At 43.5% G+C, this 19,758-nt stretch overlaps 1 protein-coding gene across 2 annotated transcripts; it reads right to left on the bottom strand.

Moving 5' to 3' along the window:
- Positions 1–1,891: 1,891 nt before the first annotated feature.
- Positions 1,892–18,932, bottom strand: LOC118380684 (signal peptidase complex subunit 2-like). Of its 2 annotated transcripts, none has more exons than XM_052526558.1 (5): positions 18,770–18,932; positions 4,653–4,736; positions 4,374–4,533; positions 3,370–3,505; positions 1,892–3,208 (listed from the first exon to the last, which is right to left on the bottom strand). In XM_052526558.1, exons 1-5 carry the CDS (start codon positions 18,806–18,808, stop codon positions 3,022–3,024), a joined length of 606 nt encoding a protein of 201 aa, XP_052382518.1. In that variant the 5' UTR covers positions 18,809–18,932; the 3' UTR covers positions 1,892–3,021. The 2 variants fall into 2 exon arrangements, with proteins under 2 accessions (XP_052382518.1, XP_052382519.1); XM_052526559.1 differs by having other exon boundaries at positions 4,653–4,733.
- Positions 18,933–19,758: the final 826 nt, after the last annotated feature.

The following is a 19,758-nucleotide window of genomic DNA, read 5'->3' as shown; positions in this document are numbered from 1 at the left end:
TTGGCTAGCTAGCAGTGTCTCCTACGTTAAGGACGACAAATAGCTGGCTAGCTAACCTCGGTAAATTAAGATAATCACTCTAAGACTACACAATTATCTTGGATACGAAGACAGCAAAGACAGCTATGTAGCTAGCTAACACTACACTAATCAAGTCGTTCAGTTGAGTGTAATAGATTCTACAGTGCTGCTAATCGGTACGTTTGCTAGCTGGCTAGCTGCTGGGCAGAGCAGTGAAGACTACGTTAGGACGACGAAGTACGATAATTACGCAATTATCTTTGATACAAAGACGGCTATGTAGCTAGCTAAGAAGAAATTGCTAAGATTAGACAAATCAAACCGTTGTACTATAATGAAATGTAATGAAAAAGTTATACTACCTGCGGAGCGAAATGCGGATGCGACCGCTCGCTCCAACCCGTACATATTCTTTATCCCCTTACACTGTGTATAAGACAGTAGTTTTGGAATTGTTAGTTAGATTACTTGTTGGTTATTACTGCATTGTCGGAACTAGAAGCACAAGCATTTCGCTACACTCGCATTAACATCTGCTAACCATGCTAGGCTAGCCTAAGCATAGAGCAGAGCTGTCTGACAAAATCATTTCACTAGTTTTTCAAATTAGATAAGGCATACTTTCACAAACTGTCTCTATTCCTGTCTCTTGTCCTTGTGTCGGGTACTTTCCTCTATCATGCGATCTGTGTATCTAAACTAACAAGTTAATTGCCTTGCCACATTTTTTGCAATATTACTTAATTGGCCTTGCTGCAAACAGGATGCATGTTTTGGAATATTCTTTTTTTAGTACAGGCTCCCTTCTTTTCACTCAGTCAATTAGATTAGTATTGTGGAGGAGTAACTACAATGTTGTTGATCCATCCTCAGTTTTCTCCTATCACAACCATTAAACACTAACTGTTTTAAAGTCACAATTGGCCTCATGGTGAAATCCGTGAGCGGTGTCCTTCCTCTCCTGCAACGGAGTTAGGAAGGACACCTGTATCTTTGTAGTGACTGGGTGTATTGATACACCATTCAAAGTGTAATTAATAACTTCACCATGCTCAAAGGGATATTCAATGTCTGTTTTTCTACCGATCTACCAATAGGTGCCATTCTTTGTGAAGCATTGGAAAATCTCACTGGTCTGTGTGGTTGAAATTAACTGCTCGACAGAGGGACCTTAGAGGCAGTCAATCAAAAATCATGTTAAACACGATTGCAGTGTGTCCATGCAACTTATGTGACTTGTTAAGCAAATGTTTACTCCTGAACTTATTTAGGCTTTTTATATATAAACAAAGGGGTTGAATACTTACTGACTCAAAACATTTCAGCTTTTATTAATTTGTAAACATTTCTAAAAACATAACTCCACTTCGACATTGTGGGGTATTGTGTGTAGGCCAGTGACACAACTGAATTTAATCAATGTTAAATTCAGTCTGTAACAACAAAATGTGGAAGTAAATGGGTGTGAATACTTTCTGAAGGCACTGTGAATTAGGCGTGAGTGAAATCATTGTCAAACCCGCAAGAGATAGGCCTACTGTTGCATGTATGTCTAGATTGTTTAATTTCTATATGATCAACCCATAAATATTCTTTCAACTCCAAAGAAATGTCCTGTCTGTGGCACAGAAACCAGACTTGCTGCCTTTTTATCAAGACACCAGCTGGTAACTCATAACTGGTTAAGACTGCTCATGAGGTCTCCTAAATATCTGTCGACTAGGTGGGACTCGACACTTTTACCCATAAGAGTAGGAGTAAAACAGCGCTACTCTCAGCACTTACGAGCAATTTTCTACTCTGCGACACTGGATACAGGCCCAGATCAGCACTCCTATTCATTGAAACACAGATCAAAAAGTAGACAATGTAAAAATGCCTTCTAACTTTATTTGAAACTTATATGAACATACAATAAGGTTGCTAAAGCCAAAAACCTACGGACAAAAATGGCAACGTCTCTGTACCCCTCACTTTTAAAGTCATACTACAGAGAAATTAACTATCCAGGAATATCATCCAACCTTCACAATATAAATTAAATATCTAAAATGGTCATGCATTCGAGTGAGGATAACTGATCAATATCATTTCATTTTCAAACCGTTGACAAAAACATGTACATCAAAACAATTATCCCTGCTTTAAATCGGAGCCGCAAAAGGTGAAACAGCGCCACTGATCACCCCTAGGCCTTTTATTATTTTTAAAAGGAGATGAGCATCATAATGAAAAATAAAAGTGCAGTACATACTCTGCTGTGCTATCACACATGCAGTGATGTGCAATATCTGGAGGGGAAAAAAAAAAAAGAATTGTTTGAAGTAATGTATTTGTTGTAATATCGCAAAAGGACATGGCAGTTCCACCTAAACAGATTCCAAATTTAAAGAAATAAGTCCAACAAACCATGTACTGAAGGGAGGCATGGCGGCGACACTACGAAATGAATGGATACAGTCCCTCCAGATAATTTATTTTGCCCTATAAAGCCTTATGGTAACAAAATCCATTAAGAAAAAAATACATACATGTAGAATTGCAAAGCTTTTAAAAGGACAGTAGTTGAATAAGGCTTTCAGGACAATTTAACATAATTTCCAACAAAAATTATCCGGTCGGTCACTGCACGCATTATGTAAGGCTTTGTCCTAAAGCATAAAATCTGGGGAAGAAAAGTCAAAGAAGACCAATCTCTCAATTTTTAACAGCCATTCAAGGGAGAAGACATTTTTTTGCACCGATCAAGTTTTGTTAAGTTGTCCTAAGGGTCCTCAAAAGCAATGTCTAGATGAAACCTGTATCAAGGTAAACATAGGGGGGAAATGTAATGACAACCCTCAAATTTATTGGACAATTATAACAAGACAACAAATGCTGGCGTGCAGACTTTTATAACAACCAATAACTAATCCAAATGCACCCAGGATTGTACAATACCAGTGTGCTCTACTGCAGTTCATGCCGGTGTGGTGCAGCATTGTAAAGGTCTGATCATTATTATTTTGTCTTCTTTTCAGTGGCCAAGGTATTATGGAGTTTTGACACACACTTTTCAAACTGGTCCATGACCAGCGTTCCGTTCCCGTCAAAGAAAGCCCCCACAGACTTTGTGATCTCTTGCTCCCGTGTGTGTTTGGACTTCCCATCTGTGAAGGACACTCTTAGTGTGTACTGGTCATCAAACCTGCAGAGAGTGGAAGTCACAACACCACACACTGTTAACACTTGAAAATTAAAACAAGCAAACAAATTTGCTAGGCAGGACTTTTCAATATCAAGATAAATTAAAAACATTACCAGGCATCATCTCTCAGAAAATGTGATAGTCCCCCCCCAAAAAAGTACCTTTTCAGACTAGATGAAAGCTGCCAGGTGTGGTCAAGGTCCATGCCTGCGGGATCTTTCTGAACAGAAACGAGGAAGATGTTCTTCTCTTGGTAGGAGGTGTATAGGGTTAGAAAGCCCATCATTATGAAATACGTAAGGATCCGTTAGGGAAAACATGGATATATAAATTCCAGAATCCAATAACGGACATTTTCGGAAGGACAATTACGTTACTAACATGCTGACCAGACCGCGCACATGTTCACGTGTGATATCGCACACATGTTCATTTTGTCCACCCACATTTTGGTTATTTTACCTGAAATGCACAAGGTCCTCTACTCTGACAATTAATCCACAGATTAAAAGGGTACAAGTTTGTTTCTGGTTCGCTCTCCTCCTTCAGGCTTCTTCTTCTGAATGTATTTTGTTGGCAACCAACTGATAGTGGTAGTGGTACATTACCACTACCAACTGGACTGGAGTGTGGACCACACGTGAGCGGTGTGGTCAGCATGTAAGCCGTGATAAATGTAAAATAGGGTAATAATAACTCAAAAACATGTTATCATCAGTCTGTAAATGTCAAAATGCACAAGTGGAAATAAAATAAATAAACTTTCAAGGCCTTTTTAAAGCAATATCCACAGTTGGATGAATTGTTTTATAAAAGCAATAAGGCATGTTAGGCTGTGCTGTGTTAGGATTGCATTACACCAATGGAATGTAGAAATTAAATGACATAAAATAAAGTTTACGTGTACAACGATGGCACAGTTTGACATCATTTAGCACAATCAACACTGCCATCATTCCTCCACACACTTCCCACAATTAATATTTGCTAACTTTAGTTGGACCATGTAGATGGGTGTATTGCACAGTGGTAGGTGTAACGAGGAATCATGGCGGTGGTCGCAGTAGTAAATTACCTCAAACTGTAGGCACTTATGCCATCTTTATGAATGTCTTCTACTGTGACAAAGCAGTAGTTTAATTATTTTTTCCCTTAAAAGGATATGATATAACACAGATTGCCAGGACTGGCTTGGACTCAGGGAATGGATGAAGGAAGTCCCAAATTAAAGCTACGATGGCGAAGAGGCAGGAGATTGTGCAAATGAGGAGACGTCCATCTACAAGATTGAAGTTCTCGGCATAACCATACTTCTCCAAGAGCACCTGATGAATGTTGGAAAAATATGATCATAACAGATGTAAGATGTCAAAACCATACAAGAGACTGGAAATCAGCTAATTTGTCTGTGTACATTTTTCCACTCATTGTACTGTATGCAAACCTTCTTCGCTGCATCATCAAGAGAATTCTTGACAGCTGCACCATCCCATTTGTCAATCTTCACAGGTTTCTCATCAATCCTCCACTGAAAACAAATGACAATGGTCAATAGTATGAGCAACACAGTTCTTGATAGTTAGCAAACTCCTATTGCAGGGGCATGTTAGATGACAATTACACCTTGTTCACACTGCATGCTCAAAATCAGTTGTTTTTCAAACTATTTTGGACTGACTGTCCAAACATCAAGTTACAAGTGACCAAATCAGATGTGTGTGTGTGTGTGTGTGTGTTTGTGTTCGTTCAGACAGCAGTCATTTGCTGACAAGGCTATGCTATTTGTCATAGTAATGAGGGGTGTGTGTGCTCGCATTGGTGTAGGCTAATTGGTGGTGGTGTTTGTGCTTCCTGTCAATCAGGAAGTTAAGTTCTGTTTCCCATTTGCTTTGAATGTTCAACATCATAGGATAACACTTAAAGCCAAAGCATGGATATATAAGATGATCCAATTTTCAAAACAAGTCCTAGCATAGGTAGCTGTTTTGCTTTCTAGCACTTGCTTTCTATTCACTACATTTGTTTGTAAAACCATTAACTAGCTTGTTAGCTACCACATGTTCTTGACAAAAAGTCAGAGTAGCTAGCAAGCAACAAGGTATGCTGAATTAACAGTCTAAATACCACTTGAGGGCAAATAAAGACAAGTCACATGGCCAGGAATCAGGTCAGATTCCATGTGCCGTGTGACTGTTCAGACTGCAAGAAAACTAAAAGATTTTAATCGGACATGCAAATCAATAGATTTTGAGTCACTTCAAACTAATGATGCACAGATTTTTAGCCGATACCTAATATTTTCCATGCAAAAAAAACAAACAAACACGATACTTAATTTTTGTGGCATTTTATGCATTCTAGTACAGGTGAGTAGATTATACACACACACACACACACACATCTAAGGCACTGCATCTCAGTGCAAGAGGCATCCCTACAGTCCCTGGTTCGAAACCAGGCTGTATCACATCCGGTCGTGATTGGGAGTCCTATAGGACGGTGCACAGAATAGTCGTCCGGGTTTGGCCAGGGTAGGCAGTCATTATAAATAAGAATTTGTTAACTGACTTACCTAGCTAAATAAAAGGTTACGCCGTTGGAATTTACACATGTCCTTATTACCAGTAAAACAATCAAAACCGATTTCTTTTACTTAAAAAGCTGTGCTGTTTTGTTGTTAGTTTGATCAGTCGTTTAATTCTCAACTCGGATTTCTATCGAACGCCGTTTGGTCTTTGCTATCGAACGCCGTTTGGTCTTTGCTATCGAACGCCGTTTGGTCTTTGCTATCGAACGCCGTTTGGTCTTTGCTATGGAACGCCGTTTGGTCTTTGCTATGGAACGCCGTTTGGTCTTTGCTATGGAACGCCGTTTGGTCTTTGCTATCGAACGCCGTTTGGTCTTTGCTATCGAACGCCGTTTGGTCTTTGCTATGGAACGCCGTTTGGTCTTTGCTATGGAACGCCGTTTGGTCTTTGCTATGGAACGCCGTTTGGTCTTTGCTATGGAACGCCGTTTGGTCTTTGCTATGGAACGCCGTTTGGTCTTTGCTATGGAACGCCGTTTGGTCTTTGCTATGGAACGCCGTTTGGTCTTTGCTATGGAACGCCGTTTGGTCTTTGCTATGGAACGCCGTTTGGTCTTTGCTATGGAACGCCGTTTGGTCTTTGCTATGGAACGCCGTTTGGTCTTTGCTATGGAACGCCGTTTGGTCTTTGCTATGGAACGCCGTTTGGTCTTTGCTATCGAACGCCGTTTGGTCTTTGCTATCGAACGCCGTTTGGTCTTTGCTATCGAACGCCGTTTGGTCTTTGCTATGGAACGCCGTTTGGTCTTTGCTATCGAACGCCGTTTGGTCTTTGCTATCGAACGCCGTTTGGTCTTTGCTATCGAACGCCGTTTGGTCTTTGCTATCGAACGCCGTTTGGTCTTTGCTATCGAACGCCGTTTGGTCTTTGCTATCGAACGCCGTTTGGTCTTTGCTATCGAACGCCGTTTGGTCTTTGCTATCGAACGCCGTTTGGTCTTTGCTATCGAACGCCGTTTGGTCTTTGCTATCGAACGCCGTTTGGTCTTTGCTATCGAACGCCGTTTGGTCTTTGCTATCGAACGCCGTTTGGTCTTTGCTATCGAACGCCGTTTGGTCTTTGCTATCGAACGCCGTTTGGGTCTTTGGATGTCAAAAAAATATACTCTAACGTGTCAAATAACACTATTTGACGTGTCAATTAAGCTTGTTGACCAATCAAGACCTGAATATGACTGCACGACACATTCTAATTTAACGCGTTCATTAATTTCTCACGTCGTTATTACACATCGATTACACTATCCACCCGTATTTCATATGTCACAACAATTCATTGAAACGAATGCTATGATGCTGGTAAAGTTGTCTCGCACACCTGCAGTGCTAGTCAGTAGCTATAGTTAGCCAACTACATAGCTAGGTGTCATCCTCTAAAATAACCTTAATTTATAAGACAGTTCTTTGATTAACGGTGGTCGGACCATCTATGTTGAAGCTAGCCACAACAGTGGACTTTGTGGTTAGCTTCAAAATAAAAAAGTATTTGATTTACACAAAAGGCCTACCACTTTGAAGATGCAAAATATTTGTGAAACAAACAACAAAAGAGAACATAACTATTCACCCCCCCCAAAGGCAATACTTTGTAGAGCCACCTTTTGGAGCAATTACAGCTGCAAGTCTCTTGGGTATCTCTATAAGCTTGGCACATCTAGCCACTGGGATTTTTGCCCATTCTTCAAAGGCAAAACTGCTCCAGCTCCTTCAAGTTGGATGGGTTCTGCTGCTGTACAGCAATCTTTTAACTTCTTTTGGATAGGGGGCAGCATCTTCACTTTTGGATGAATAGCGTTCCCAGAGTAAACTGCCTCCTACTCAGGTCCCAGATGCTAATATATGCATATTATTATTAGTATTGAATAGAAAGCACTCTGAAGTTCAACAGAACTCATATGGCAGGCAAAAACATGAGAAAAAAATCCAAACCAGAAGTGGGAAATCTGAGGTTTGTAGGCTTTCAAGTCTTTGCCCATCCAAGAGTGTAAATTTGGTCCGATTGCACTTCCTAAGGCTTCCACATGTATTGTGTAACATGAAGTCCTATGAGTGTCATCTGATGAAGATCAAAGATTAGTGATTCATTTTCTCTCTATTTGTGCTTTTTGTGCCTCCTCTCTTTGGCTGGAAAATGGCTGGGTTTTTCTGTGGCTTGGTGGGGACCTAATACATTTACATTTACATTTAAGTCATTTAGCAGACGCTCTTATCCAGAGCGACTTACAAATTGGTGCATACACCTTATGACAACCAGTGGAACAGCCACTTGCATCTAAATCTTGTTGGGGGAGAAGGGGGGGGAGAAGGATTACTTACCCTTACTTACCCTATCCTAGGTATTCCTTGAAGAGGTGGGGTTTCAGGTGTCTCCGGAAGGTGGTGATTGACTCCGCTGTCCTGGCGTCGTGAGGGAGTTTGTTCCACCATTGGGGGCCAGAGCAGCGAACAGTTTTGACTGGGCTGAGCGGGAACTGTACTTCCTCAGTGGTAGGGAGGCGAGCAGGCCAGAGGTGGATGAACGCAGTGCCCTTGTTTGGGTGTAGGGCCTGATCAGAGCCTGGAGGTACTGAGGTGCCGTTCCCCTCACAGCTCCGTAGGCGAGCACCATGGTCTTGTAGCGGATGCGAGCTTCAACTGGAAGCCAGTGGAGAGAGCGGAGGAGCGGGGTGACGTGAGAGAACTTGGGAAGGTTGAACACCAGACGGGCTGCGGCGTTCTGGATGAGTTGTAGGGGTTTAATGGCACAGGCAGGGAGCCCAGCCAACAGCGAGTTGCAGTAATCAAGACGGGAGATGACAAGTGCCTGGATTAGGACCTGCGCCGCTTCCTGTGTGAGGCAGGGTCGTACTCTGCGGATGTTGTAGAGCATGAACCTACAGGAACGGGACACCGCCTTGATGTTAGTTGAGAACGTCAGGGTGTTGTCCAGGATCACGCCAAGGTTCTTAGCGCTCTGGGAGGAGGACACAATGGAGTTGTCAACCGTGATGGCGAGATCATGGAACGGGCAGTCCTTCCCGGGAGGAAGAGGAGCTCCGTCTTGCTGAGGTTCAGCTTGAGGTGGTGATCCGTCATCCACACTGATATGTCTGCCAGACATGCAGAGATGCGATTCGCCACCTGGTCATCAGAAGGGGGAAAGGAGAAGATTAATTGTGTGTCGTCTGCATAGCAATGATAGGAGAGACCATGTGAGGTTATGACAGAGCCAAGTGACTTGGTGTATAGCGAGAATAAGAGAGGGCCTAGAACAGAGCCCTGGGGGACACCAGTGGTGAGAGCGCGTGGTGAGGAGACAGATTCTCGCCACGCCACCTGGTAGGAGCGACCTGTCAGGTAGGACGCAATCCAAGCGTGGGCCGCGCCGGAGATGCCCAACTCGGAGAGGGTGGAGAGGAGGATCTGATGGTTCACAGTATCGAAGGCAGCCGATAGGTCTAGAAGGATGAGAGCAGAGGAGAGAGAGTTAGCTTTAGCAGTGCGGAGCGCCTCCGTGATACAGAGAAGAGCAGTCTCAGTTGAATGACTAGTCTTGAAACCTGACTGATTTGGATCAAGAAGGTCATTCTGAGAGAGATAGCGGTAGAGCTGGCCAAGGACGGCACGCTCAAGAGTTTTGGAGAGAAAAGAGAGAAGGGATACTGGTCTGTAGTTGTTGACATCGGAGGGATCGAGTGTAGGTTTTTTCAGAAGGGGTGCAACTCTCGCTCTCTTGAAGACGGGAGGGACGTAGCCAGCGGTCAGGGATGAGTTGATGAGCGAGGTGAGGTAAGGGAGAAGGTCTCCGGAAATGGTCTGGAGAAGAGAGGAGGGGATAGGGTCAAGCGGGCAGGTTGTTGGGCGGCCGGCCGTCACAAGACGCGAGATTTCATCTGGAGAGAGAGGGGAGAAAGAGGTCAGAGCATAGGGTAGGGCAGTGTGAGCAGAACCAGCGGTGTCGTTTGACTTAGCAAACGAGGATCGGATGTCATCGACCTTCTTTTCAAAATGGTTGACGAAGTCATCTGCAGAGAGGGAGGAGGGGGGGGATTCAGGAGGGAGGAGAAGGTGGCAAAGAGCTTCCTAGGGTTAGAGGCAGATGCTTGGAATTTAGAATGGTAGAAAGTGGCTTTAGCAGCAGAGACAGAGGAGGAAAATGTAGAGAGGAGGGAGTGAAAGGATGCCAGGTCCGCAGGGAGGCGAGTTTTCCTCCATTTCCGCTCGGCTGCCCGGAGCCCTGTTCTGTGAGCTCGCAATGAGTCGTCGAGCCACGGAGCGGGAGGGGAGGACCGAGCCGGCCTGGAGGATAGGGGACATAGGGAGTCAAAGGATGCAGTAAGGGAGGAGAGGAGGGTTGAGGAGGCAGAATCAGGAGATAGGTTGGAGAAAGTTTGAGCAGAGGGAAGAGAAGATAGGATGGAAGAGGAGAGAGTAGCGGGGGAGAGAGAGCGAAGGTTGGGACGGCGCGATACCATCCGAGTAGGGGCAGTGTGGGAAGTGTTGGATGAGAGCGAGAGGGAAAAGGATACAAGGTAGTGGTCGGAGACTTGGAGGGGAGTTGCAATGAGGTTAGTGGAAGAACAGCATCTAGTAAAGATGAGGTCAAGCGTATTGCCTGCCTTGTGAGTAGGGGGGAGGGTGAGAGGGTGAGGTCAAAAGAGGAGAGGAGTGGAAAGAAGGAGGCAGAGAGGAATGAGTCAAAGGTAGACGTGGGGAGGTTAAAGTCGCCCAGAACTGTGAGAGGTGAGCCGTCCTCAGGAAAGGAGCTTATCAAGGCATCAAGCTCATTGATGAACTCTCCGAGGGAACCTGGAGGGCGATAAATGATAAGGATGTTAAGCTTGAAAGGGCTGGTAACTGTGACAGCATGGAATTCAAAGGAGGCAATAGACAGATGGGTAAGGGGAGAAAGAGAGAAAGACCACTTGGGAGAGATGAGGATCCCGGTGCCACCACCCCGCTGACCAGAAGCTCTCGGGTGTGCGAGAACACGTGGGCGGACGAGGAGAGAGCAGTAGGAGTAGCAGTGTTATCTGTGGTGATCCATGTTTCCGTCAGTGCCAAGAAGTCAAGGGACTGGAGGGAGGCATAGGCTGAGATGAACTCTGCCTTGTTGGCCGCAGATTGGCAGTTCCAGAGGCTACCAGAGACCTGGAACTCCACGTGGGTCGTACGCGCTGGGACCACCAGGTTAGGGTGGTCGCGGCCACGCGGTGTGGAGCGTTTGTATGGTCTGTGCAGAGAGGAGAGAACAGGGATAGACAGACACATAGTTGACAGGCTACAGAAAAGGCTACGCTAATGCAAGGAAATTGAATGACAAGCGGACTACACGTCTCGAATGTTCAGAAAGTTAAGCTTACGTAGCAAGAATCTTATTGACTAAAATGATTAAAATGATACAGTACTGCTAAAGTAGGCTAGCTGGCAGTAGCTGCGTTGTTGACACTACACTAATCAAGTCGTTCCGTTGAGTGTAATAATTCTACAGTGCTGCTATTCGGGGGCTAGCTGGCTAGCTAGCAGTGTTGTTTACGTTACGTTGAGTTAAAAGAACGACAATAGCTGGCTAGCTAACCTAGGGAATCGGTCTAGACTACACAATTATCTTTGAAACAAAGACGGCTATGTAGCTAGCTACGATCAACCAAATCAAACCGTTGTACTGTAATGAAATGAAAATGTGAAACTACCTGACCGGGTTGTTGAATTCAAAACAGTAGACGTTGGCTAGCTGTTAGCAGTTAGCTGTTGGCTAGCTAGCAGAGTCTCCTACGTTAAGGACGACAAATAGCTGGCTAGCGAACCTCAGTGAATTAAGATAATCACTCCAAGGCTACACACACTAAACTACACAATTATCTTGGAAACAAAGACAGCTATGTAGCTAGCTAACACTGAACTAATCAAGTCGTACAGTTGAGTGAATAGCACTACAGTGATGCTAATCTGTGTGTGTTAGCTAGCTCCTGGGCGAATAGCAGTGAAGGCTACGTTAGGGCGACGAAATACGATAATTATGCAATTATCTCTGATACAAGGACGGCTATGTAGCTAGCTAAGAAGAATTGCTAAGATTAGACAAATCAACCGTTGTACTATAATGAAATGTAATGAAAAAGTTATACAACCTGCAGAGCGAAGTGCGAATGCGACCGCTCGCTCCAACCGGAGCGATATATAATCGTTTGTGGTGCTTTCGCTGTAAAGTATTTTTGAAATCAGACACTGTGGCTGGATTAACGAGAATTGTATCTTTAAAATGGTGCCTTGTGAGATTTCTGTTGATTTGTATTTGGCGCCCTCATTGGCCAGTCCTAGACAGGTTAAGTTATACCACAGATTCTGAATTGGATTGTGATCTGGGATTTGACTAGGCCATTGCAGGACATTTAAATGTTTCCCCTTAAACCACTCGAGTGTTGCTTTAGCAGTATGCTTAGGGTCATTGTCCTGCTGGAATGTGAACCTCCATCCCAGTCTCAAATCTCTGGAACAGGTTTCCCCTCGAGAATTTCCCTGTATTTAGCGCCATGCATCATGCCTTCAATTCTGACCAGTTTCCCAGTCCCTGCCGATGAAAAATATCCCCACAGTATGATGTTGCCAAAAACGCTGATGGTGTTCTCGGGGTGCCGAGAGGTGTTGGGTTTGCGCCAGTTTTCCTTGATGGCCAAAATGCTCAATTTTAGTCTTATCTGACCAGAGTACCTTCTTCCATATGTTTGGGGAGTCTCCCACATGCCTTTTGGCAAACACCAAACGTGTTTGTTTATTTTTTTTCCACTCACTTCTTTATGGCTGAAATCCCGTTAAAGTGGTCCTATGGACATATACTCCAATCTCCGCTGTGGAGCTTTTGCAGCTCCTTCAGGGTCATCTTTGGTCTCTTTGTTGCCTCTGATTAATGCCCTCCTTGCCTGGTCCATGAGTTTTGGTGGGCGGCAGTCTCTTGGCAGGTTTGTTGTGGTGCCATATTCGTTCCATTTAAAAAAATAATGGATTTAAGGTTTAATATTTTTTATAACCCAACCCTGATCTGTACTTCTCCACAACTTTGTCCCGGACTTGTTTGGAGAGCTCCTTGGTCATCATGGTGCCGCTTGCTTGGTGGTGTTGCAGACTCTGGGGCCTTTCAGCACAGAAATATATGTACACATATATACACAGTATATCACAAAAGTGAGTACACCCCTCACATTTTTGTAAATATTTGAGTATATCTTTTCATGTGAGAACACTGAAAAATGTTTACTTTGCTACAATGTAAAGTAGTGAGTGTACAGCTTGTATAACAGTGTAAATTTGCAGTCCCTTCAAAATAACTCACCGCACAGCCATTAATGTCTAAACCGCTTGCAACAAAAGTGAGTACACCCCTAAGTGAAAATGTCCAAATTGGGCCCAATTAGCCATTTTCCCTCCCCGGTGTCATGTGACTCGTTCAAAATATAATTCATATTCGTCAAAGTAGCCACCCTTTGCCTTGATGGCAGATTTGCACACTTGCCATTCTCTCACCTGTAATGCTTTTCCAACAGTTTTGAAAGAGTTATATGCTGAGCACTTGTTGGCTGTTTTTCCTTCAATCTGCGGTCCAACTCTTAAACAGTGGGAAACCAGATGGGATGGCGTATCGCTGCAGAATGATGTGGTAGCCATGCTGGTTAAGTGTGCCTTGAATTCTAAATAAATCAGTGACAGTGTCACCAGCAAAGCACCCCCACGCTTCAAGGTGGGAACCACACATGCGGAGCGCATTCGTTTACCTACTCTGTGGTTGGAACAATTTTTGACTCCTCAGACCAAAGGACAGATTTCCAAAAGGTCTAATGTCCAGTGCTCGTGTTTCTTTGCCCAAGCAAGGCTCGCATTATTGGTGTCTTTTAGTAGTGAAGAGGCGACTCCGGGATGCTGGCCTTCAGGCAGAGTTCCTCTTGTCCAGTTGTGTTCTTTTGCTCATCTTAATCTTTTCTTTTTATTGGCGGTCTGAGATATGGCTTATTTTCTTTTATGCAACTCTGCCTAGAAGGCCAGCATCCCAGAGTCGTCTCTTCATGGTTGATGTTGAGACTGGTGTTTTGCGGTACTATTTAATGAAGCTGCCAGTTGAGGACTTGTGGGGAGTCTTCTCAAAACTAGACACTCTAATGTACTTGTCCTCTTGCTCAGTTGTGCACCAGGGCCTCCCACTTTCTATTCTGGTTAGAGACAGTTTGCTCTGTTCTGTGAAGTGAGGAGTAGACAGCGTTGTACGAGATCTTCAGTTTCTTGGCAATTTTTTGCATGGAATAGCCTTATAATTTCTCAGAACAAGAATAGACTGATGAGTTTCAGAAGAAGGTATTTGTTTCTGGCCATTTTGAGCCTGTAATCGAACCCACAAATGCAGATGCTCCAAATACTCAACTAGTCTAAAGAAGGCCAGTTTTATTGCTTCTTTAATTAGCACAACAGTTTTCAGCTATGCTAACATAATTGCAAAAGGGTTTTCTAATGATCAATACACCTTTTAAAATTATAGATTTGCTAACAATATGACATTGGAACACAGGAGTCATGGTTGCTGATAATGGGCCTCTGTACATCTATGTAGATATCCATTAAAAAAAATCTGCCGTTTCCAGCTACAAGTCATGTATAACATTAACAATGTCTACACTATTGTTGATCAATTTGGTGTTATTTTAATGGACAATTATGTTTTGCTTTTCTTTCAAAAACAAGGACATGTCTAAGTGACCCCAAACTTAACGGTAGTGTACGTACACTTTTCTTCCCCACTCTGTTGTACACGAGACTAATAACACCAGAAAATCAGCTCCAAGTAATTTTAATTCAAGAAATCTATTCCTAAGTATTCACACACAGAGACAAATGTGATCGTATACAGCAAAGCTGTATAAACTGTAAGCAAGGATTAAAATTATTGTTTTAGTTAAACATCTGTTTGAGCTTCTTGCAGTCAATTTGCAGTCTACAAATGTGTAATTATGTTCCGGCCACCCGACCATCCGCTCAAAAAAAGAAAGGCCTGCGGCTGAATCTAGTTGTTGATCCCTACAGTACAGTATGGGGAGCACAGAGAACATTGCTCAGGCTGTAGCAGCCAAATGCCAGACAGCAAAGAGTTGACTAAAGAACGAAAAATAATACAGGAATGTAAGAAAGTCTAAATAATATACACAAAATATATTATTTCACAGTCATATTCTATTTTGCGATTGATGTCTACCCTATGTGGCCCAGAAAAAGATAATTAAATATTTTCAATGTTTTGTTCACTACATCACCAAAACATCTCATCCCAAAATCCTGGGCATTAATATGGAGTTGGTCCTCCCTTTGCTGCTGTAACAGCCACCATTCTTCTGGGAAGGCTTTCCACTAGCTGTTTGAATATTGCTATGGGGACTTGCTTCCAATCAGCCACAAGATCATTAGTGAGGTTGGGCACTGATGTTGGGAGATTAGACCTGGCTTGCAGTCAGCCATCAATTCGTCCCAAAGGTGTTCAATGGAGTTGAGGTCAGGGCTCTGTGCAGGCCAGTCAAGGTCTTCCACACTGATCTCAACAAACCATTTCTGTATGGACCTTGATTTATGCACGGGGGCAATGTTGTGCTGAAACAGGAAAGGGCCTTACCCAAACTATTGCCACAAAGTTGGACACAAAGAATCGTCTAGAATATCATTGTACGTTGTAGTGTTAAGATCCCTTTCACTGGAACTAACGGGCCTAGCCCAAACCATGAAAGACAGCCCTGAGCATTATTCTTCCTCCAAACTTTACAGTTGGCACTGTGCATTGGGCAGGCAGAGTTTTCCTGGCATCCGCCAAACACAGATGGTGTTTTCGTCCATCGTACTTCCAGATGGTGAAGCGGGATTTATCACTCCAGAGAACAAGTTTCCACTGCTCTAGAGTCCAATTGCAGCAAGCTTTACACCACTCCTGCTGACGCTTGGCATTGCGCATGTTGATCTTAGGCTTGTGCGCGGATGTTCGGGAATAGAACCCCATTTCATCAAGCTCCAACTAACAGTGATTGTGTTGCTTCCAGAGGCAGTTTGGAACTCAGTAGTTTGTTCCAACAGAAGACAGACTATTTTTACGCGCCACACTTCAGCGGTACTGTTCTATTAGCTTGTGTGGCTTACCACTTCGCGGCGGAGCCGTTGTTGCTTATAGACGGTTACACTTCACAATAACAACACTAAATGTTGACCGGGCAGCTCTAGCATGGCAGAAATTTGATGAACTTTTTTTTTAAAAACCTTTATTGAACTAGGCAAGTCAGTTAAGAACAAATTCTTATTTTCAATGACTGCCTAGGAACAGTGGGTTATCTGCCTTGTTCAGAACGACAGATTGTTTTACCTTGTCAGCTCAGGATTAGATCTTGCAACCTTTCGGTTACGAGTCCAACGCTTCAACCACTAGGGTACCTGCCATCCTATGACGGTGCCACATTTAAAGTCTACATTCTACTGCCAATGTTTGTCTATGGAGATTGCATGGCTGTGCACTCAATTGTATACACCTGTCATTAACAGGTGTGGCTTAAATAGCCAAATCCACTAATTTGAAGGGGTATCCACATCTGTTTAAAAATATACAGTGGAGAGAACAAGTATTTGATAACCTGCAAAATCGGCAGTGTTTCCTACTTACAAAGCATGTAGAGGTCTGTAATTTTTATCATAGGTACACTTCAACTGTGAGACGGAATCTAAATCAAAAATCCAGAAAATCACATTGTATGATTTTTAAGTAATTCATTTGCATTTTATTGCATGACATAAGTATTTGATACATCAGAAAAGCAGAACTTAATATTTGGTACAGAAACCTTTGTTCGCAATTACAGAGATCATGTTTCCTGTAGTTCTTCACCAGGTTTGCACACACTGCAGCAGGGATTTTGGCCCACTTCTCCATACAGACCTTCTCCAGATCCTTCAGGTTTCGGGGCTGTCGCTGGGCAATACGGACTTTCAGCTCCCTCCAAAAAATGTCTATTGGGTTCAGGTCTGGAGACTGGCTAGGCCACTCCAGGACCTTGAGATGCTTCTTACGGAACCACTCCCTAGTTGCCCTGGCTGTGTGTTTTGGGTCGTTGTCATGCTGGAAGAACCATCCACGACCCATCTTCAATGCTCTTATTGAGGGAAGGAGGTTGTTGGTCAAGATCTTGCGATACATGGCCCCATCCATCCTCCCCTCAATACGGTGCAGTCGTCCTGTCCCTTTTGAAGAAAAGCATCCCCAAAGAATGATGTTTCCACCTCCATGCTTCACGGTTGGGATGGTGTTCTTGGGGTTGTACTCATCCTTCTTCTTCCTCCAAACACAGTGAGTGGAGTTTAGACCAAAAAGCTCTATTTTTGTCTCAGACCACATGACCTTCTCCCATTCCTCCTCTGGATCATCCAGATGGTCATTGGCAAACTTCAGACGGGCCTGGACATGCACTGGCTTGAGAAGGGGGACCTTGTGTGAGCTGCAGGATTTTAATCCATGATGGTGTAGTGTGTTACTAATGGTTTTCTTTGAGACGGTGGTCCCAGCTCTCATCAGGTCATTGACCAGGTCCTGCCGTGTAGTTCTGGGCTGATCCCTCACCTTCCTCATGATCATTGATGCTCCACGAGGTGAGATCTTGCATGGAGCCCCAGACAGAGGGTGATTCCATTTTCTAATAATTGCGCCAACAGTTGTTGCCTTCTCACAAAGCTGCTTGCCTATTGTCCTGTAGCCCATCCCAGCCTTGTGCAGGTCTACAATTGTATCCCTGATGTCCTTACACCCTCTCTGGTGTTGGCCATTGTGGAGAGGTTGGAGTCTGTTTGATTGAGTGTGTGGACAGGTTTCTTTTATACAGGTAACGAGTTCAAACAGGTGCAGTTAATACAGGTAATGAGTGGAGAACAGGAGGGCTTCTTAAAGAAAAACGAACAGGTCTGTGAGAGCTGGAATTCTTACTGGTTGGTAATACTTATGTCATGCAATAAAGTGCAAATGAATTACTTAAAAATCATACAATGTGATTTTCTGGATTTTTCGCACAGTTGAAGGTACACTTCAATGATAAAAGTTAGACCTCTACATGCTTTATAAGTAGGAAAACCTGCAAAATCGGCAGTGTTTCAAATACTTGTTCTCCCCACTGTGTGTGTGTATATACAAGTCATGTTTGGCTTTAAAAATATTTTTTTAAATATTGCTCAGCACTATTTTCCAGTGGATATATGGTCTCACATTCCTATCGCCAAAAGGACCAACTGGTAAAGTACATACAATTAGAATTGAATTCAACATTCTGGCTCGTAGAGGTCATGAGGAAACTTTCCCGATGCAAAAATTCATTTCTGCCCGACCTAGAATTGAATGCAATTGAACGTCGGGTTTCCAGGCAAAAAAATACCAGGCTCCAATTGTTAAACAATTGCACTGTTAGAATGAATGCAATCCAAGATAGTACGGTTAAATTGTTGCTGCAGTATAGAATTACTGGTTATCTAGTTACTGTAGCTAGTTACTATACATCTAGTGAAGTTGTCAGCATATGCTACCTATAGTTTCTTAGCTAGCTATCCAGCGCGTAGTGTTAACATCTGGAAAGCCATCAACGAGGAATAATATTAGCTAGTAGCATGCTAGGCTAGCCATAGCTCATCCAAGTTAGCTAGCTGGTCAATAAGCTTCTCTCACTTCAAAGCAGATCTGCGTTACTCTTGAAATTAGAACATAGAATCAGCCCACGATATTTGTATAGCCAATGCCTTCAAGAAAGTAAAACTAGCTTGCTAACTACTGTTAATATTAGCTCAAAATGAACGGTCTGTCTGTTACTAGTATACATGCCTTTCGTTGCGTAATACAATATTGGCTATGCGGTCAACTATTGAAAAATACCCAAGCATGACAGGTTTAATTTCCGATCCCCGTGTCTTATCAAATGTAGCATGAATTAGTGTAATATAATTCTTACTTTCTCAAGTAGACCATTCTTCCCATTTTTGGCTGCCATCTTTCCTTCCTGTACATTTGCTGTGAGTGACCTGGAACAATGTGATTGGCTAAAATCATAATTTTTGCAGCCAACCAAACTAACTAGGAACGACGTACGTTTACGGAAGCGATGTTGAGTGTTTTTATTTACCCCCACCGTTCAAACAAAGAATGAGGATTCAATGGGTGGATACGATTATACAGAATCGCGGGGCACCGGCATTGGCCCGTGACATGAACGGGCAAAAGCGCTGAGGGAGGAGCACCTTTCGTAAACCGAAGAGTAATCTGCGCAGCTCGGTCATGTTGTTACAAGGCAGCATGGTGCATCAACCAGAAACAGTCAAAATGTCATTTCCATAAAATATATATTCACATCACTTTTGCATGTGAATATACATAATCCTACACATTACTCCACGTGCTTAATTAAGTCACTTTTGTTATGAGGTGATTTCACCGTGGGCTTTGAACCGTGCATATGCGTGCCAGATAAATCGAAACCCCTCATTTTAGCTCGCCCAGCTCACATGTTCGTTAACAATCTGGGCAAGCCGCAAAGTCATAAACCCTGCCCACATCGACAATTTATCTTCTTAAAACATGATTTGAACCCCAACCTTAAATTAAGACCAAAAATATCATTTTAGTTTTCATGATGAAATCGAAGGGGGAATATTGTGTAGCGAACCGCACAGACAGCTGTGTGTTATGTGTTAGGCTAGGAGGTGGTTGTGTTGTACTGACCAGTACCCGGTGTTCGCGGGGTCCGACCTGTCAATCAACCTGCTATCTGCCAATCACGGGAATGCCTGGAATGTTCTGATGCCGGGCATCCTGGTGGTTGGCGGAGTGGCGTGGAGGGGGGTTGGGCAGGGGGGTGGAGCATTGGAAGTTAAGACCAGGTTCAGCCTTTGTTCTCTCTCTCTTACGTCTGGGTTTCACAAGAGAAGGTCACGATTGGCTTGT

The sequence above is a fragment of the Oncorhynchus keta genome, chromosome 1, assembly GCF_023373465.1.
Source record: "Oncorhynchus keta strain PuntledgeMale-10-30-2019 chromosome 1, Oket_V2, whole genome shotgun sequence".
In the NCBI taxonomy this organism is placed as follows: Eukaryota; Metazoa; Chordata; class Actinopteri; order Salmoniformes; family Salmonidae; genus Oncorhynchus; species Oncorhynchus keta.
The sequence above is the reverse complement of the archived record's forward strand: the minus strand, read 5'-3'. Positions and strand labels throughout refer to the sequence as shown.

What these genes read in the sequence shown, in the direction of transcription:
- LOC118380684 (XM_052526558.1), bottom strand. Translation starts at nt 18,808, where the DNA reads ATGGCAGCCAAAAATGGGAAGAATGGTCTACTTGAGAAA. An exon ending in AGAATGGTCTACTTGAGAAA is followed by an intron (nt 4,737 to 18,769) that starts GTAAGAATTATA and finishes ATTTGTTTTCAG; the next exon opens with TGGAGGATTGATGAGAAACC. An exon ending in CTTTCATCTAGTCTGAAAAG is followed by an intron (nt 3,209 to 3,369) that starts GTACTTTTTTGG and finishes CACTCTCTGCAG; the next exon opens with GTTTGATGACCAGTACACAC.